This window comes from Myxocyprinus asiaticus, chromosome 45 (genome assembly GCF_019703515.2).
Source record: "Myxocyprinus asiaticus isolate MX2 ecotype Aquarium Trade chromosome 45, UBuf_Myxa_2, whole genome shotgun sequence".
Taxonomy (NCBI): Eukaryota; Metazoa; Chordata; class Actinopteri; order Cypriniformes; family Catostomidae; genus Myxocyprinus; species Myxocyprinus asiaticus.
The window spans coordinates 28,828,916-28,845,173 of NC_059388.1; the positions used below are offsets into that span (position 1 = coordinate 28,828,916).

Below are 16,258 nucleotides of genomic sequence, written 5' to 3' on the forward strand. Positions count from 1 at the left end.
ACGTGGATGCACTGAGCAGGCTAGATACTGAGCCATGGGGAGCAGAAAAGAACTGTCAACAGACTTGCGTAACAAGGTAATGGAACTTTATAAAGATGGAAAAGGATATAAAAATATATCCAAAGCCTTGAAAATGCCAATCAGTGCTGTTCAATCACTTATTAAGAAGTGGAAAATTCGGGGATATCTTGATAACAAGCCAAGGTCAGGTAGACCAAGAAAGATTTCAGCCACAACTGCCAGAAGAATTGTTCAGGATACAAAGAAAAACCCACAGGTAACCTCAGGAGAAATACAGGCTGCTCTGGAAAAAGACGGTGTGGTTGTTTCAAGGAGCACACCGTCATATATATACACACACACACACACACACACACACACACACACACATAAACATACGTAGTGCAAATCTAAATACAAATCTGTTACATACAGTGCAAGGGAATGTAATGGCAGAAGAGGCTGGATGTGTTGGATAAATATAAAAAGACTAGACTGTGAATTGCACATAATTATTGCTCAATGGGGCAGTTTTAACTGTTCTTTCATGTGTCAGGCTTTAAATCGTATCAAATTGAATCAAGAGCTTGTGAATCAGAATATAATCAAATGAGGAGATCTGCTTTTGCATTCACGTACATTCATATATGATGCAGCATGCCATGTCTTGCCATGTTTTTGTGTCTTGTGATCAACTGTCATTGATTGTTGTTTGAATGTAATTATATTAGAGTACTGCTGGAGAAGGGACGTTTTTTGGTGAAAATGATACTTTTGTGGTATTTTTTTTTGTTTGTTTGTTTGTTTTTTTTTCACTTTTGAAAGTTACATGGGTTTGCAATGACATTTTCATTCTTGGGTGAATCAATTCTTTACAACAAAATAGGCACAGACATTGGAGAGTGTACGATTTTTCATAATAGACATGTAAGACATAATTTTCTTGTTTGGACAGACATTCAGCAACATCTCCACTACAAAATAGCTGTTCAACTGTTAATCTTTTCTATCAAAAGTACGATATACGAGAACAGATACCAATTGAAACACTGCTAAGAGAAAAGTTCTGGTGGATCTAACCTGCTTTTAAAATACTTGACTTAGAACTTCTTTCTGCCAAAAAATGGCCATCTGATTTTTTGAAAACGGACACCCCGTGCCCTTCACACAAAAACACGCTTTTACTAAAATGACTGAAGTCAGGAGGGAAACACACACTGAACAGTGTGATACTGTCTGAGTGACACTGTAATGACAAATAAAGATGCCAAACATGCTTTTCTCCACTTATAACAGTCTTTTGATTCTATAAAAAGAGCGTTTTTGTGAGTCTTTCATTCATTTTCATACACAGCTGCGCTCTTGTGTTTTTCAAAAGCAATTCTGAAGATTTCTTGGGCATCCGTGATTGTGCCTGAAGCTGCAAACATGCAAACATGCACACACAAACATCAGATATATGAAGGCTCAAAAACTTCCCTGCACTGACAAAGCTGTGAAAAATCTATGCCTTTGAGATTCACCCAGGAGAGAACTAGCTTTAGTCTAAAAAGTCTATAGCTTTCCTCAAAATAACTTTGGTGCAGCAAAAACAACAACAAAAGTGCTGCATTATAAAGAGTGCTAAGAGCAGAGAGGAAATGCTGAAGTGACTCTGTTTCCTCTGAGGCTTGTTAACAAAGACAAGTTAACAACAGTATAAACAGCTTCAAGATAAAGGTAAAAAAAAAAAAAATACCAACAAACCCTTGTGTATATGTGACAACAAAGTCAACGGTACATCAAAGTTAACGCTACTGTATTTACTTCCTTAATTGAAGCTCCTGGTCTTATCATGAACGATTCATCAGTGCACATCATTCTGTAATAGAAACCAGTTTGTATTGGCAATCTTTCATCAAAATATAATAATTTGCTCCGCCTCTGGAACGACTTTCCTTTTTTTGACGATGTCATCAAGCACTTCAACCCCTCCTCTTTAAACACCTGGCTCTATTCTGGTATGTAATGCCCACTTCTCAAGATCCAATTAATTCCTGATAAATAAATGTTTTCTCATTGAAATATCCTGTTTCGATCAAATACACCAGATTACGGAAGTAAAATAGTTTGTTAGAAGCATTTTATGTTGACTGTAATGGGTGGTTTTCCAGCTTCTGATTGGGCTGAGTGTGAACCAGTGGGTGTTTTCCTAATTTCTGATTGGCTCAAAGTGAACTAAATTTCTGAATGGTTAATTGTGGACATATGGGCGTTACTTACCTTCTGATTGGCTCAGTGTGGACCAATGCTGCATCTGTCATAACCTTCATCCAGGACTCCATATCTTTGGCTGTGTCAGTGCCGAAATAGTATGTCCGCATGTTTGGATGTGTCGCCTACACGTGAGAAATGAACAGAGCAACCTGGGGAAAAAAGGAAAAAGACAGATATTACAGTTTACAAAACATTTGCTTATATTTGTTGGCAGAGGCACATAATGCCATAATGCTTGATCAGTCTTTCTGATGTGAGCAGATCTCTGTCAGAAATAGAATTCGCAGTATTCCAAGATTCACATTATAAAGCTCTCTCCCAAGTCCTCCAAAAGTGCAGAAAATGGCCTCTTTAAAGCACATCAGCATATTGGTGTGGAATCATGCATAGTCAGGACTTACCATATTAGTGGAGCTCCATCCAGTAAACATTTTGATGTTCCAGTTTACATAACCTCACGGAAAACAGCCCGAACCATTGTGAGAGGAAGAATAGGAAAACGGAGAGATGGAATGAGTAAACACATTTTGTGCTCATTAAAATCTCAACACTAATAAGTAAATGACTCCACTGAGAATAGAAACTCACAAAACCATGTCACAAGAATGCAACAACAAGCTTAAAGTGCAATCCAGCATGTCTATGCCAGAAACCTCTTTCTACAACAACAGCCAAATCTGTGACCTTGAGCAGGATGCCACGGGTGCAGTCTATCACTACTGTTTGGCATAACTCTAAACACAAGACTTGATTAAATTCACAGACAAACTGCCCCCCCCTTGAGCTTGACTGCCACCCTAACACACCAATCTCTGCCCCTGAGAGACCCTAAATCTGCCTGTGCTTTGGAAACACTCTCTGGAGATGAAGAACCCATTACTAGAGAACTTCAAGAACTCTTCTCCAAATACTGTTAATAACATTATTATAGAGCTGGAATGTGGCCTTGGTCTAGATCTGGATCTTAGTTTAAGGTCTGAAAAACAACCAGTTTCCACCATCCTTGGGGGGATTAGTATTGGTAAGAGGTCTGGTATGTTCCGTGTTTTGGGTCTTAAGGGGCCTAGTCTTAGTCTGGGTCTTTGGGGGCCAGGCATTGGTTTGATTCTCGGTCTTGGGAGATCTAGATTTGATCTAGGTTTTAAGAGGTATAGTAAAGAACTGGTTCTTTGTCTTAGGGGTTCTAGTCTTGGTATGGGTCTTAAGGGGTCTAGCATTGGTCTGGTTCTCGGTCATGGGGGATCTAGTTTTGGTCTAGGTTTTAAGAGGTATAGTAAAGAACTGGTACTTTGTCTTAGGGGTTCTAGTCTTGGTATGGGTCTTAAGGGGTCTGGCATTGGTCTGGTTCTTGGTCTTGGGGGATCTAGTCTTGGTCTGGGTTTTAAGAGGTCTGGTAAAGGTCTGGTTCTGGGTCTCAGGGGTTCTAGCTGTGGTCTAGGTCTTAAGGTATCTGGCACTGTTCTGGTTCTAGTTCTTAGGGGTTCTAGTCTTGGTCTGGATCTTGAGGTGTCAGGTACTCTTTTAGTTCTGTGTCTTGGTCTGCTTCTTGGTTATGCAGAGTCTAGTCTTGGTCTGGGTATTCAGGGTTCTGGTATTGATCTGATTCTGCATCTTAGGATTACTAGTCTTGGACTGGATCTTTAGGGGTCTGGAAATTGGTTTGGTTCTGTGTCTTAGGAGTCTAGTCTTGGTCTTTGTATTCAGAGGGTCTGGTATAAGTCTGGTTCTGGGCCTTGAGGAGTCTGGTTTTGACTCCTAACTCTGGTATGAAAAGAAAATTGACAATGTGACTTTACAATTAGAGTCAAACTTTAATGAGTCAAATGCCTGAGCAATTAAAATCCCTCTCCTTTTGTCAAATCATCCACTCATCCTCTGAATATTTCTCTTTGAAATCACACAAAACATTTACATAGAAAATGTGGCCACATTTGAAAGATTTTGAATGCAAATTCTGACCTTAAATGAGTATTTCCGACTTATATGGTCGTCCACGGACAGCATGGAGATGTGGAAACTGGGTAGGAGAATACTTCCCAGAATTCCCTCTTCTTTATCGTCTTTAGACAGAAACAGAGAGAAAGCACCGAACATTAAATCAGTGGTTCTCAAACTGGTTTTGCATCAGGACAGAGATTTAACACTGGACACAAAGTGGCAGACCCAACAAAATACCAAAATTGTTTATCATACCAAAGTAACAAAAAATTTCCTTAAATCAAACAATGAAAGTGATTAATATTACCATGAAGTGCATAGACCCACAATATGCAAAATGATTAACATGACAGACTAAACACCATAAAATTACCATAAAATTTTATTAGATGCATGATTTGATTGGATGCCTAATAACAAAAGATATGGGAAGCGTTTTCTCTTTTTAAAACCTGTTTATTTTGCTATTCTATTCATGCATGATTATATGGTTAGTTGCATTTTATTATTTGCATTTACATTTATTCATTTGGCAGACGCTTTTATCCAAAGCGACTTACAAAAGAGGAAAACAAAAGCGAAACATCTTAAGGAGACAGTGGTATGAAAAGTGCCATACTATAAATTTTCACTAGCATCAGAATAGTATTCAAAACAGATTAAAGAGCAACATTTTTTTTTATTTTTTATTAATGACTGGTTAAGTGCTCATGGAAAAGATGTGTTTTTAGTCGTTTTTTGAAGACAGAGAGTGAGTCAGCTTCACGGATGGAGTTGGGAAGGTCATTCCACCATTGTGGTATGATGAAGCTGAAAGTCCGGGAAAGTGTTTTGGCGCCTCTTTGTGTTGGTACAACAAGGCGACGTTCCTTAGCCGACCGCAGGCTTCTAGTGGGCGCGTAGCTCTGCATAAATTATTTTAGGTATGCTGGAGCAGACCCAGTAACTGTTCTGTATGCCAGCATCAGAGCCTTGAATTTGATACGTGCATCAACTGGCAGCCAATGGAGAGAGATCAGGAGTGGTGTAACATGCGCTCTCTTTGGTTCATTAAAGACCAGACGTGCTGCTGCATTCTGGATCATTTGCAGGGGTCTAACTGCACATGCAGGGAGGCCTGCAATGAGAGCGTTACAGTAGTCCAGTCTAGTTATGACAAGTGACTGGACAAGCAGTTGTGTGGCATGTTCAGAGAGGAAGGGTCTTATCTTCCTGATATTGTAGAGTGTAAATCTACATGATCTTGCGGTCTTTGAGATGTGGTCTGAGAAATTTAGTCTGTTGTCGATGGTTCCCCCTAGATTTCTGACCGTTTTGGAAGGCGTTACTGTAGTTGCACCCAGCTGCACAATGATGTTGTGTTCAACAGCAGGGTTGGCTGGAAAGACAAGGAGTTCAGTCTTGGCTGGGTTGAGTTGCAGGTGGTCATTTAACATGTTTTTTTCCCCTGCTGTCTGTGAACCTATCAGAACAGACCTGCAACACATTTTTAGGTTGCAATCCATCAGTTGAGGGCCACTGCATTAGCATGCATTGGAAGACGGCCAGGAAACTGGTAGAATTTACAGCTGAAGGCATGACAAGGCATTTGTTTTGGTAAACAGACGCTCTAGTGGGGCTGATGGAAAAAATGCTGGGTTGTGTGCATCAGAGCATGCCGGTAAGTTTGTGACTGCTCTGAACTGTGAAAACAATCGTTTTGAATGCCGAGTGGGACATATCACTCAAACTGGCTTGCCAACAGAGTTAATGCAAAGTGACAACTATGGTATCCGTAACTATTACCATAGTAACGCCAAAAACAGCAAAGAGCAATTTCCAGTCATCAACGTCTATAACCCAGAGACACATTCCCCAACTTGTTGTGGGCAATTTCTAATTTATGGTTTGTAATAATTACAATGTAAATTAATTATGACCAATGGAAACATTGATGCTTGCCTAAGCAGACACAAGTTTGTAACATAAACAAGACTACAACCAGTGCCAGTGATGCAATTTTTTAAAAGTTACAAAGTTTTGCATCCATCACAATGTTTGGAGACATCCCAAACATTGAGTTCTAGAAAGTTCTGAGCTCTTCAGATCCGCAAAGCAGTGTTCTGAACTTATGCTTGCAGTCGCTGCTCAAGAAATCCCGCTGGTGGCTCACAGCATGCTGAATTACTGACAGCAGTGAGAAACAAACAAATCACAACCAACAGAGAGAGAGAGATGTGAAAGAGGAGAGAAATGAGGGGTGGTTGTTTTATTGCCCAGGGACAATCACAGATTCTCTTGTAGTCAAGATAAGACTCAGCATGCTGGCTTTTGAAAACCATATAATGGAAAACCCAAAAAGTAAAAGCTCAGAGAATATTTAGTTGTGGAAATCAGAAATGAAGACTCTTCTAGGCCCATACGGAATCTACAATTCCAATCCCCATCATTCACAAATTTCTGAACATGAAAGCAACCCTAAGTATTTCATTTCAGCACTTAACGTTTGTGCTACTGAAACAAATTATACAATGGTGCAGCTTGTTGAGGAGAGGTGTGCTACAACATATTTGATTGGAAAGTGATTGGATTTGCTTTTTTTGCCAGTCAGTGAAAAATCCTATAGATATACGCTGAAGTCAAGCCATATCTATATACCAGAATATCATAGAGTCTTGGGGTAGGGCTCCATATAACAGTACCCTAAAAAGACTAAAAAACACTCAGAACACCTTAGCGGTCTTTTTTTTAAACACAGTTTCAGCTACAAAAAAAGATTGTGGTAACACATTTTACCATTTTTAAATACATTCTTAATTTTCTGCCACAATCAGTACAGAAAATGTGAAAAAAAAGTCCAAATGGCCTAGACTAGTGGTTCTCATACCGCAGCAGACTGGGGTGTCGCCAGGACTGGCTAAGGTGCACGTGCTCTATAGGGCACTTGTGGTAAATGCAGCTGCGCACAAAAAATCTTAGTTTGGGTCTTTGGGGGCCAGGCATTGGTCTGGTTCTCGGTCTTGGGGATTTAGTTTTGGTTTAGGTTTTAAGAGGTCTGGTATAGGTCTGGTTCTGGGTCTCAGGGGTTCTAGTCATGGTCTGGGTCTTAAGGGGTCTGGCATTGGTCTGGTTCTTGGTCTTGGGGGATTTAGTATTGGTCTGGGTTTTAAGAGGTCTGGTATAGGTCTGGTTCTGGGTCTCAGGGGTTCTAGTCGTGGTCTGGGTCTTAAGGGGTTGGTCTGGTTCTTCGTCTTAGGATATCTAGTTTTGGTCTAGGTTTTAAAAGTTCTGGTAAAGAACTGGTTCTGTGTCTTAGGGGTTCTAGTCTTGGTATGGGTCTTCAGGTGTCTGGCATTGGTCTGGTTCTCGGTCTTGGGGATTTAGTTTTGGTTTAGGTTTTAAGAGGTCTGGTATAGGTCTGGTTCTGGGTCTCAGGGGTTCTAGTCATGGTCTGGGTCTTAAGGGGTCTGGCATTGGTCTGGTTCTTGGTCTTGGGGGATTTAGTATTGGTCTGGGTTTTAAGAGGTCTGGTATAGGTCTGGTTCTGGGTCTCAGGGGTTCTAGTCGTGGTCTGGGTCTTAAGGGGTTGGTCTGGTTCTTCGTCTTAGGATATCTAGTTTTGGTCTAGGTTTTAAAAGCTCTGGTAAAGAACTGGTTCTGTGTCTTAGGGGTTCTAGTCTTGGTATGGGTCTTCAGGTGTCTGGCATTGGTCTGGTTCTTGGTCTTGGGGGATCTAGTCTTGGTCTTGGTTTTAAGAGGTCTGGTATTGGTCTGGTTCTGGGTCTCAGGGGTTCTAGTTGTGGTCTGGGTCTTAAGGGGTCTGGTATTGGTCTGGTTCCAGTTCTTAAGGGTTTTTGTCTTGGTCTGGATACTCAGGGGGTCAGGTACTCTTTTGGTTCTGAGTCTTGATCTGGTTCTTGGTTATACGGAGTCTAGTATTGGTCTGGGGTGTCTGGTGTGGACTGGCTAGGGTGCGGGTGCTCTATAGTGCGCTCGTGTCTCATGGTGAATGCAGCTGCTTGCGAGAACACTTAAATGTGTTTTATTAGTCAAAATGCCCCTCTTGATGTCATATGAATCTGGAATACTTGGTTGTGATTGGTCAATGGCAGCATCTAGTGGTCTAACATGTATGAGTAACAACCACACATCAGGGGATTAAGTCATATCAGACCGGTTATCCGGGTATTGCGAGTGATCTTTCCTACTTCCCGTAAGCTAATAAAATAATTTTAACTCTTAACTCATTCAATGTTTCAGGTCCATTTATTTATTTAGCAAGAAGTCTTGTAATAAGCTGGATAATGAGCAGTCAGACAGTCATTTTTGCAAAGTAAAGAACACCAACACAAACTAGAGGTGCAAACCAGCTATTCAACATTTCTTTCTACTCATATAATAACATAATTTCAACGCAAATCAACATTTAATTTCCATTTAATTATTTATTTGGCAAGTAGTGTTGTAATAAGCTGGATAATGAGCAGTCAGACGGTCATTTTCACAGAGTAAACACCAACAGAAATCTGATGCAAGCTGGAGGTGGAATTCAGCTTTTCAGCGATTTCTTTCTTCTCACGTAACAATTTCAACGCAAATGTATATTTCTTGTCCATTTATTAGGTAAGTAGCCTTGTAATAATAATGTACAGACAGCCGGTTATCACAAAATAAACCCTGACAGGGTGATCATGTCTTGTTACAACCGGCTAATTGTACATTATCCCATACATATCGGATCTGTGCAATGTGTAAATGCAGCCTTATAGACCAGCTGCAGCTGTTACAAGCCTTTTATTAATATTAATCAAACAAAAATACTAACAAGAAAAGAGTAAAGCACTCACTGTAGCTTTAAGCGCATTACATTTCAATGACAGTTCTGCTTTTCAGACAAACTCTGAATGTATTAACTCTAATATGTAAATGTAATAATCACACAGTAAAGCTTGTCAATAATTTAATTAGTAAAAATCTTTATTAATTAATTTCTATTTTTAAAACACAAATTTTTAATTGCTGCTGTTACTGAAAAATTTAAAGCACTGTTTACACTGTTCTCTATTTTATTACTAGCTCTTGTATAATTACTTATTTTAAATTGAAGCAACGTTTAGGAGAAACACCTGAAGGCTACATTATTTTAATTTAATTTTACATAAAGAAGTGTTTTCAATCGCATATTTTTATGTTTTATTTTCAGTGGTTGGGTTGCCATGAAAAAACAAACAAAACAAAAAAAAACTATAAAGGGGTGCTGTAGTTTAAAAAAGAGATTAGGAACCACAGGCCTAGATATCATAAACTTCGGAGTTAGTCATATTTGGGGTTAGTAACTTTTTTCCCTTGATCTTGGTCGAAGAGAATAAGATGGCCAATTAACTAATCCATCACATCTGCACCTCTGTGTGCAGTACCTTTTCACACAGACAGGAGGCGTCAGTGATCTTGTCCGCCTGTGGTTATATCAGTAGGATGTGCAAGTTCAGAACCTCAAAATATTTCCTTCATCATTTACATCCACTCTCATTTAAAGACGCTAAACCTGTCCTCCCAAAGCATTATTGAACATGACCCGCCGACAGAGACTCAAAGAAACATGGAATAGAACGGGACATCTGCAGTCAGAGCAGAGTGGTTAGAATTCCTCTAGCTCCTAGCTGTCAGCCAAAAAAACAGCTTTGTCCCTCATGGGCCGGCCATGAAAGAACCATCTGATTGCACTGGCCCACAATTTAATTGCACAATTTATGAAGATCTAACAGAGTCCTCAGGGGACATCAGCAGCCAGAGCCAGAGGTTCAGATATGAGCACAGTACCTTTGGACACATTAGCCATTAGAGCAGCCTGGACTATAATATATCCAATAATTGTATCCAATCCATAATACTTGTATAGCAGTGCTTCCCAAATTGTGAATCGCATTGCGAGTTTCTTGAAAAATGTAAAGTATTACTTTAGAAGACAGTGACATTTCTTTACCTAGGTAAAATATTTATTTTTTCTATTATCTGAAAAGGAAATAAATAAAACGGGTTGTCAATGGGCATATCATAAATTAACTATATATTGATTATTGATCGGCACATTATTTTATCAATATATTTTTGAGGCACCGATATATTAACATTAGCTCACACTTACATTAGAAGCCTAATTTATGTGCTTTCCACTCAGTTGGGCTTCTGTTGAATGTTTGGTGTAATAGCGCTGGGAGACCACAAGGGGGTGAAATAACATTTACTGAACCAGGTCGCAAAAGCTCCTTGCACAGGACACATACATACAAAAGTTATGAAGGTTTTTCTACTTCTTCAAGAATGAAAGTGACGTTTCATTCAAGCTGTCAAACCACAAAACAATTTACTTGTAACTGAAAATACATTGTGTAGGCTATATGAACAATATATCATCCAGTGATGGCTAGAGTAAAATATCTTTGATCTTTGATAAGGATTTGGGTCGAATTTAATGGAAAACTATGCGAGTTACGCTCCGTGGCGCTGCAGATTTTTGAGCAGCCTCGAGAGATGGCGAGAACACGCTGTGTATGTACCTTCATAGAAAATAATTATTTCGAATTTTAGAACGTGCCATGTCGTCCGCCAGACACGTCTGGTGTAACTACCTTTAATTTACTCTGCTGCTCACACTTTACCAAAGTTGTATTGAGAAATATGTTTGAAAACACAAAGACTGTTGTGCAAAGCGTAGTCCTATTTATATCTGAAATAAATCACGATATATATTGATAATCATCAGGGAAATCTTCCGATTTTCAAAACGTGAAAAAGTCATCAATCCCAAGCCTAGTTGCTAAGCATTACAGTATACAGTATTACATCTAAACCATGAAATCAGCAATTCAGCAACATTACCCATCACATTAAGCACATGCTGGGTAAACATAAATGTACCAATTAATCTGTATCTTCATTTGAGCGATTTTGATATGGATTCTTTAAATCACAAGATCGTTCATGTACTCTTCAATGGGTGCTCATTAATTCGATGGCGGTGAGCATACACTATAAAATACACTTAAATCCATGAAAATGCCTGTCCTGGTGACGTATTAATGTAAACGCAGTCAGATATGTCTAAAGTACGGCTGTCGAATTAACACGTTAATTTAGTGGGATTAATTATATAAAAAATAACTCATTTAAAACGCAATTAATTGTGCTTCCTGTCCCGTAATTAAATTCCATAATAAAAGTACGTATTTTCCAACCATCTGAGCAATTCAAGCGGATTTGTTTCAATGACTTGAAGTGTAAATGCAGCCAAATAGACCTGCCACGGTCTAGTATGCCATTATTAAAAAAATAACAAGGAATCAAGAAAAAAACACTCACTGCTCTTGGCTGGATAACTTTAGTAGCTTAAAAGTATTAATGTATTATAATCATAAAGTGAAGACCAGTAAAATTATGTAGTTTTACGTTTCATTACATTAATAACATGCATTAAAATGTAAATGTAATCACTTTTTTCAGCTTCTGAATGTTTACTTGAATACTTGATACTGCTGTTAAAAACTTTAATTTGTAATGTATCTTTGTCCCATTGTTTTTATTTGTTATGTGTCTGGCAATTTGTTTCTTATTTTATTACTATCTGTTTACTTGAATAACGCTACTGCAGACATAACTTTGATTCATATGAAAGTTTCAGTACTGCTGTATTTACGATACTACAGTTAAAAAATGACTGTGGCACTCGCAGTATTTTAAGGCCTTGATTCTGTGATTCTACTACAATGGTTACCATGCAACATAACTATAAAGCAGTGCAAATGGGTCACTTGATTATATAGTGGTCTATAACTCAAAGAAGATTATACCAAGAGAGGCAGAGAGTGAGCATGAATCTTTAGACAGCACACAAATAAGAAAGAAAAAATCAAATAGCTATATTAAAGTTGGTGATATAGTGTGACTGGTAAACTGAGAGATGCCTGGCTCACCTCTGTAGTAGAACAGGCACATGTCACACAGCACAAACCATCTCTTCTTCCACATCTTCATCCCGGTACTGTCCTGCAAGAACCCCACAACACAGCCGTCAATCAATCAAACTGTCTGACCAATCACAGCTCAGCACTGAGTGCTGGAATCCCGCCCACTTCCACTGCATGTTCTGACAGACTTTATTTTAAAGTCAACATTAATTAAAAATTGACCCTATTCTGAATCATGTGCCAAAATGTAATGAATTGCTCCGCCTCTAAAACAACTTTCCTTTTCAGATGACATCACCAAGGCCTTAGTATTTGTGTCTTGTTTTCCAGTCAAAATATGTAAAGAATTAAAAAGTAGCATTTACTGCAGTGGAACGCATACTTTCCAAGATCCAATCGATCCACGATGGATTTTTTTCCTTGTGAAATATACTTTCATTGGACAACCATCTGATTACGGAACTAAAATGGGTTGCAAATGCCGTGTCATGTAAGCTTTAATTTCCCCAGACAGCACCAAATATCCTGATTCATAATGTTCTTATTGCAAAACTAAAATGGTCTTTTTTTGGTTTCACTCTTTGTTCTGATCCTGTCATCAATGTTGCTGCAGTTCTCTAGAGTGCTTTATAAGAAATTCATTTCTTTTTTTAAAGTGCCTTATTTCATCAGACTCACATTCCCCCCTCATGCTTTGCTGTTTGTTGCGTTAATGTTTGCACCATGTAGGCATGTATATTTTAATTTCGACAACAAAGCCTGAAGATTTTGCGGGAGAAGCTTTGATTGGGGATGTTCTGGAAAGGGGAGAGGCCGCCTACGAAGTCGTGTTTTTTGGTGGAAACATGGCACTTTCAAAGGAGCGCTGGCACAGCGTGTTGTTTCACTCTGCCTTTCAAGAGAAGCAGTTTTGAAGAATACGATGCATAAAAAACACTCACACGTATACATGTAAAGTTGTGCATATACTGCGTAAAAACACAGCCAGATTAAAGACGGATGTCACTTTCGATTGATAAGCTGTGCCGTGCGGAGTCAAGAAAATCTGAGATAAACAACCAGCATGCAATAAAACCACAGAGTTAAAGTAAAAAAGAGTTAAAGTAAAATATTTACCTCTAGTTATACTAACAAAAAAGTATCAAAAAGTATATTTGGACATGGTTTCATGGAAATACCATGTTTTTTTTTTACATGTACCATGGAAATGCCATGGTATTCATTGAGGTACCTTGGAGTGCCATGTAAATACCATGGTATATGAATGTGGTAATCATACCGCACCAAGGTGTTACCATTTATAGCATCACTGTACCCTGGTACAGGCTCATTATTTATTTTAAATACATTTTAACAAGGGTGGCTTTATATTATGAAGTAATAGTCATTACATTTCATTTAAATTCTAAAATGTCACATTTTTATGTAGTAGAACAACAGGCAGAGTCACAAATGTCGTTAAAATATCAAACTTATTTCTTTTCTCACTAATGAAACTGCTCATAAAAATAGTTAAGGAAAGAAATAGGGGTAACAATTTACAGTGAGGTTCCTTCTATTAACATTAGCTAATGCATTAAAGGGATAGTTCATATATAATAATTCAGTCATTGTTTACTCACCCATGCATTTCTACGCCCAGCCTTATTTTTTTGAAAGTTTCTGGACCGTTCACAGCGGACGGAGTTACCCGTGCGATGCCGAAAATAGAAAACAAGCGATCGATAGCATGTACCGTGCTCATCACTGCTGGTTAGGACAAAAACTCTTATTACCATAGAAAATATACCTTTTATCACATCATTTGCCATCAGGTTAGGACACGGTGTGACTGTGACTGCCTGTAGCCTCCTCTATGTTTCTATTTGATTTCCGAAATCAAACAGAAAAACAGCTATAAAGTAATTCAGAAACACTTCTCAACTTGTTTTGGGATGTGCAACTTACATGAAGAATACGGCATGCAGTTAATCCACCCAAAAGGAGATTTTATAGTTCATTTTTGTCATAATCGTGCAGCTCTATAAGATTATGGTAATACTAGAGTGTCAGTAAGAGTGTCAGTGTCACATACCTGTTTGTAAAGCCAGCCATTTTTGATCACTGGTGCATTGGGGTTCCTCTTGATCGAGTTTGACCTCTTCCCAAAGTTGTGCACTTTCTTTGAGGATCTCGACTGCTGTAAACACAGTGTGAGAGAACAGACCATCACAAGAAATGAGGCCTTGGAGGAATCATGCTTGCCTATATATATAATTCAGCAATCAGGTTTGAAATAATTACAACTAACGAGCGAATTCGTTTAGTGTAGCTCTGAAAATGTGTGCGAGACATGCATTATGAATAAACGGCACTAATTTTCACCCACAGAAAGTTTAAAATCTGCTTTTACTGAAACCAAAACACACTGGCAATAATCTGAGTATGTGAAATTACTTAATAAAATGATGTTGTGGCTTTTTAAGGATAAACAAAGAACTAACACCCTCCATTTTGTCATAATTAGCCTTGTGTGTGTATTTATGTATGCAAATGAATGTATCTATGCATTTTTTTTTTTTTTTATTGATTATTTTTATTTTTCCCCTTTTTCACCCAATTTGGAATGCCCAATTCCCAATGTGCTTTTAAGTCCTTGTGGTCATAGTGATTCGCCTCAATCCGGGTGGTGGAGGACGAATCCCAGTTGCCTCCGCGTCTGAGGCCGTCAACCCGCGCATCTTATCACTTGGCTTGTTAAGCGCGTTGCCATGGAGACATAGCGCGTGTGGAGGCTTCACGCCACCTACCGCGGCATCCACGCTCAACTCACCACGCACCCCACCGAGAACGAACCACATTATAGCGACCACGAGGAGGTTACCCCATGTGACTCTACCCTCCCTAGCAACCGGGCCAATTTGGTTGTTTAGGAGACCTGGCTGGAGTCACTCAGCACACCATGGGATTCGAACTCCAGCAAACTCCAGGGGTGGTAGCCAGCATATTTTACCACTGAGCTAACCAGGCCCCCGTATCTATACATTAGTGGCAAAACTTTACAATAAAGCTTTATTAGTTGGAATGAACTAATAATGAACAATACTTTTATAACACTTATTAATCTTAGTTAAATGTTCATTTTAACATATACTTAAAATTTTTTTTAAAATGATGTATGTTAACATTAGTTAATCCATTATGAACTACCATGAACTAACAATGAACAATAGTATCTTTATAATGAGTATAAACAAAGACGAAATGCTATAAAAATATATATTGTTCATTGCTAGTTTATGATACCTAATGTTAACCCATTAACTAATGTTAACAAAATATAACCTTATTGTAAAGTCTCACCCATTTATATTTTTGGGAATTATCAAATGTGGTCACAAACTTGTTTGTATAACTTTCTGTGGGTTTTTTAGGTTTTTAGGGATGTGCAAAACAAAATTTTTTTTTACATTTTTTATTTTTTTTTAAATGAACTAGTTGGTGGGTTGTCTGAGTGACCCGTTGGCATTAAGGAAACTCTGTATATTTACGCTAGTTTATAGTCCACCAGATCATATAAACGGATTAGAGCAGAATGCATAGGTCTCGAGACACGTTTTTAAAAATTAAACACATTTTAACTTAAAATGCAATGGTCATGGGGAAAAAATTATGAAAAAAAAAAACACTGATACAGGACTTGCGTTAAGTGCATATGTTTAAAGACCAACAATAAAAACAAGGCACACTGAATGCAAGAATGCACTTTAAGCTTTAATATTTAAGTGCCGATGCTTTAAAAGACGCAAGTACAGAAACGCAACTTCTCTGAGGTGGTTTTAGTGTGCAGAGAGTCAGTTAGTAATGATAACAATTACTGATATATTGCTAATATGCTGATGCACAGCTAAACACTGCCTTTAAGAAACTGCATCTCTACATTCATCCCATTTAAAGCAACACTGCTAAAAACATTGCAGTTAAATAAACATGAAAAAAAAAAAACTAAACAAACCAGTTGGCCTTACTAATTGACTGCTTGTTGGTTGATCGATCATCCTGACCATCCTGAACAGAGCTTTTCTTTTTAATAGAGATCATTTTAATGATACTCTTTCAGTTCAACACCATCGACCACAACA

The 16,258-nt window shown here is 38.4% G+C and overlaps 2 protein-coding genes across 24 annotated transcripts in view; one reads left to right on the plus strand and one right to left on the minus strand.

The window, feature by feature from the left end:
* LOC127435273 (pleckstrin homology domain-containing family A member 5-like) overlaps nucleotides 1-16,258 on the minus strand; it is a 207,633-nt gene that overhangs the window by 45,357 nt on the left and 146,018 nt on the right. For 22 of the 23 annotated variants that reach the window (XM_051688606.1, XM_051688601.1, XM_051688605.1 and 19 more), the window contains 4 exons: nucleotides 14,212-14,316; nucleotides 12,144-12,216; nucleotides 4,216-4,316; nucleotides 2,263-2,378 (listed from right to left, as the gene is read on the minus strand). In XM_051688606.1, coding sequence (XP_051544566.1) covers nucleotides 2,263-2,378; nucleotides 4,216-4,316; nucleotides 12,144-12,216; nucleotides 14,212-14,316 — 395 coding nt within the window. The remainder of the gene's footprint in view (nucleotides 1-2,262; nucleotides 2,379-4,215; nucleotides 4,317-12,143; nucleotides 12,217-14,211; nucleotides 14,317-16,258) is intronic. The other variant, XM_051688583.1, reaches the window with a different exon arrangement.
* LOC127435295 (uncharacterized) lies at nucleotides 3,121-8,087 on the plus strand. The gene is made up of 2 exons (XM_051688650.1): nucleotides 3,121-3,574; nucleotides 7,823-8,087. The coding sequence occupies exons 1-2, from the start codon at nucleotides 3,121-3,123 to the stop codon at nucleotides 8,080-8,082; spliced, it is 714 nt and encodes a 237-aa protein (XP_051544610.1). The 3' UTR covers nucleotides 8,083-8,087.